The sequence below is a fragment of the Alexandromys fortis genome, unplaced genomic scaffold (genome assembly GCF_014885135.2).
Source record: "Alexandromys fortis isolate MF-2015 unplaced genomic scaffold, M_Fortis_MF-2015_v1.1 scaffold_31, whole genome shotgun sequence".
In the NCBI taxonomy this organism is placed as follows: domain Eukaryota; kingdom Metazoa; phylum Chordata; class Mammalia; order Rodentia; family Cricetidae; genus Alexandromys; species Alexandromys fortis.
In genome coordinates this window covers 11,577,629-11,581,058 of record NW_026067974.1, presented here as the reverse complement: position 1 = coordinate 11,581,058, position 3,430 = coordinate 11,577,629, and the positions used below count along the sequence as shown (strand labels likewise).

The 3,430-nt window shown below is 42.2% G+C and overlaps 1 protein-coding gene across 1 annotated transcript; it reads left to right on the top strand.

The window, feature by feature from the left end:
* The first annotated feature begins 2,528 nt into the window (after positions 1 to 2,528).
* Positions 2,529 to 2,930, top strand: LOC126510470 (keratin-associated protein 4-8-like). The gene has a single exon (XM_050157031.1). It carries the CDS (start codon positions 2,529 to 2,531, stop codon positions 2,928 to 2,930), a length of 402 nt encoding a protein of 133 aa, XP_050012988.1.
* The last annotated feature ends 500 nt before the right edge of the window (positions 2,931 to 3,430 follow it).

The window sequence follows — 3,430 nt, the reverse complement described above, 5'->3', positions numbered from 1 at the left end:
CATCTGTTCCTACTGGAGATTTCTCAGGTGGTCTTCCTTGATCAAACCTTATTTTTCTTAATTCAGAATGAATCCACAGCTTCTCATTTCCTGTAGAAACAAAAGCAAAATCTCTTCTCCAAAGGAACATACCTTTTGACTTCAATTTTGAAGTCAAGGTATTTTCAAAATACCTATCTTGGATTAATTCAACAGCATTTATAAGCAAATATCTTTTAGCAGCTGTTGCTCCTTCCTCAGCATTCAAACAATTCAAAGAGAGCACAATAACATACAGTATCCAGATTCCCTGTGTGTTTTCCATCTTTATGAGGCTTTGTTTTAAACTCTATTTCTTTTATTTTTAATTTTTGGCTTTTTGAAACACGGTTTCTGTGCATCTTTATCCTGGAACTCACTCTGTAGACCAGGCTTTCCTTGAACTCACAGAGATTTGCCAGATTCTGCCTCCCCAGTGCTGGGATTAAAGGTGTGTGCTACCACACCTTGAAGTCACAGAGGTCAGTCTACCTCTGTCTCTCAAGTGTTGGGATTAAAGATGTGTACCACCACACCCAACTACTCTCTCTCATTTTTTATTTTAAGGACTTTAACCTCTGTTTTTCAAGCCTGCATATATTTTTAACACACTATAAACCATTTAGAGGTTTTCTTAGTTTTTGAATCTCTCTTTACTGTATATCTCTCTTTTTCTGACCGCTTGAATCTTTAATTTGCTAAACAATATGAAGCTGATTAAAGCTGTGGTTTTGATGGCTAGATTCAGCCCATTTCTTAGCTTTCTGAGATTCCAGACTTATGGCAGAGGTACTGGGACATATTTATATAATCAAAATACAGATATAAAATTAAATTATGTATTATATAATACTATTATGTATTACCTAATGTGCATTCCATATTCAAATGTTGCCAGTACTGTCCTAAAAATAAATTTCTGTTCATAGCTAATCATTACACTTAGATTCTGAACCTCTTTTATTTTCTTAAATCTGAAACATTTCCTCAGCCTATCACTGTATTAGAAGAGTCTGTCAGAGTGCTAAAGATGGCAGGCCAGTCATTATGCGCAGAATACTTCAGCCTTTGTTTGTCTTATGTTTTCTTATAGTTACAGCCCCATTATGCCTTTGACAGAAATAATAAACGAGGTGTCTTTTCAAAGTGTAGCTGCATTTACTACATGTGTGCATATACACACGTGTGTGCATTCACGTGTGTGCAGTTACAAATATATGCTCCTGTTTGTGGAGACCAGAAGATGACCTTAGAGATCATGCCTCAGGCACTGTCTATCACTTTGATTTTGAGACACGACCACTCACTGGCCTGACTGGCCAGCAAGCCCTAGTGTTCTGCTTATTTCTGCTTCCATGGTGCTGAGGTGAAAACATGCCACTATGCTTGGAATACCTTTTGGCGTTTGAACTCGGGTTCTCATGCTGGCCGAGCAAGCACTGAGTCATTTTCACAGCCCTAAAACCAATTCTGATCCCCAGGTTAATAGTTCTTTCATAGTAACTTAGTATTTTTTTTATTTTGAAATTGATAAATAATTGGAAGGGAAATATTTTTAAATATACAAATATTACATTCCTAGTCAAACTTTTCTCCAATCATTTTAGGATTCATTGAGATTTCCCTGACCAAGTTTTATTATGATGGATATAGAGACTCCCTTACTCCTTTCCCATTTAACAAATCACCTTCCACTGTTGTGGAGAGCTTCTTTCTCACTGTCTTCTATTTCTCTACTTAGTCTTGGTATGGGCTGATTATTCTTATTTTTATGTGATGTGTTGAAATCCACTGCTTTCATTATTTGCTCTGGTGTTTAAGTTGTCCCATACTGGGTCAGTGAGAGTGCCTTCGAGGTGGCACCAAAGGCCTTTTCATACTTAAAACAGTGAGTCATTGGTGACAGTTTGAAACTTGGTAAAGGAAGTATCTTTTCTACTGCGTAGCCCAAGGTAGTCCCGATGGCCTACCATCTAATGAGCATCCGTGACTCACAGACAAGATTCTCTTCCTCATAGCCCACAGGGAGCTACCTCACATGGATAACCTCCCCCCACCCGCCATTTCCCTACTCTCATTATGCTTCCCTTCGACATCAAAAGAGATGTGAGCATCATGAGACACATTGGCTGAAGTAGCATGATGCGTGATACACAAACCACAGGCATAAACAGTGACTGAACCCATCAGGCAGACCCATCCAAGAAGCAGAGTGGACAAATAAGGAAACAGAGAAGGCAATTCTATGACAAAAACCAGAGTGGGTGATCTTAAAGCACAAGGAAAAGGAAATCTTATTTGTCTTTATCATCAAGTATTTTAAAAGGAAAACCAATTATCAGACTTAATGATGCCTATTTCTTCAGGGAAAAGAAAAACAACTTGGAAATACCCCAGGCTGTGGTCACAGCACTCTTAGCAGAATATAAAAGGGGGCACAAAGCAGGGGGATTTTCAGATTCACTTCACCACTCACTCCCTTACTAATCAGAACCTCCACCTCTGACACCATGGTCAGCTCCTGTTGTGGCTCTGTCTGCTCTGAGGAGGGCTGTGGCCAAGGCTGCTGCCAGCCCAGCTGCTGCCAGACCACCTGCTGCCAGACCACCTGCTGCAGGCCCACCTGCTGTATGTCCAGCTGCTGCAGACCCAGCTGCTGTCAGTCTGTGTGCTGCCAGCCCACCTGTTGCCGCCCCAGCTGCTGCATCTCCAGCTGCTGCCAGCCCTCCTGTGGTGGTTCCAGCTGTTGCAGTCCTTGCTGCCAGCCCTGCTGCCGCCCCTGCTGCCGCCCCTGCTGCTGCCTGCGTCCAGTCTGTGGTCAGGTCTGCTGCCAGAGCACTTGCTACCGCCCCACCTGTGTCATCTCCACCTGCCCCCGCCCCATGTGCTGTGCCACCCCTTGCTGCTGCTGAAACCCTTGCCATGAATCCATCTCCCTCTCTCTAGATTTAGATCTTTTGTGTATGTGGGTTGATGCTGTGAAACTCATTTTCACAAGTCCAGTGAAGAGCCAGATAGTGGAATCTGGATTTCATCTGGAAACAAATTTTACTCAGCCAACAAACAACTGGAAAAATACATCTCCTCATACCTTCTCTACAGGACTTCGTAGCTGCAATAATCTGATATATTTCTGTACCAAATCAAACTTCCCGTTTCTCTGCAATAAAAATTCAATGTGACTGGTACTCTTTTAAGATGGTGTCTCCTCTTCTTTTTTTATTCTTTATTTTTATTTTATTTTTTGGTTTTTCAAGACAGGATTTCTTTGTGTAGCTTTGGAGCCTATCCTGGAACTTGCTCTGTAGACCAGGCTGGCCTCGAACCTAAAGAGATCCACCTGCCTCTGCCTCCCGAGTGCTGGGATTAAAGTGCTGGTTGTGCGATCACCACCCAGCCTAGGTGTCTACTC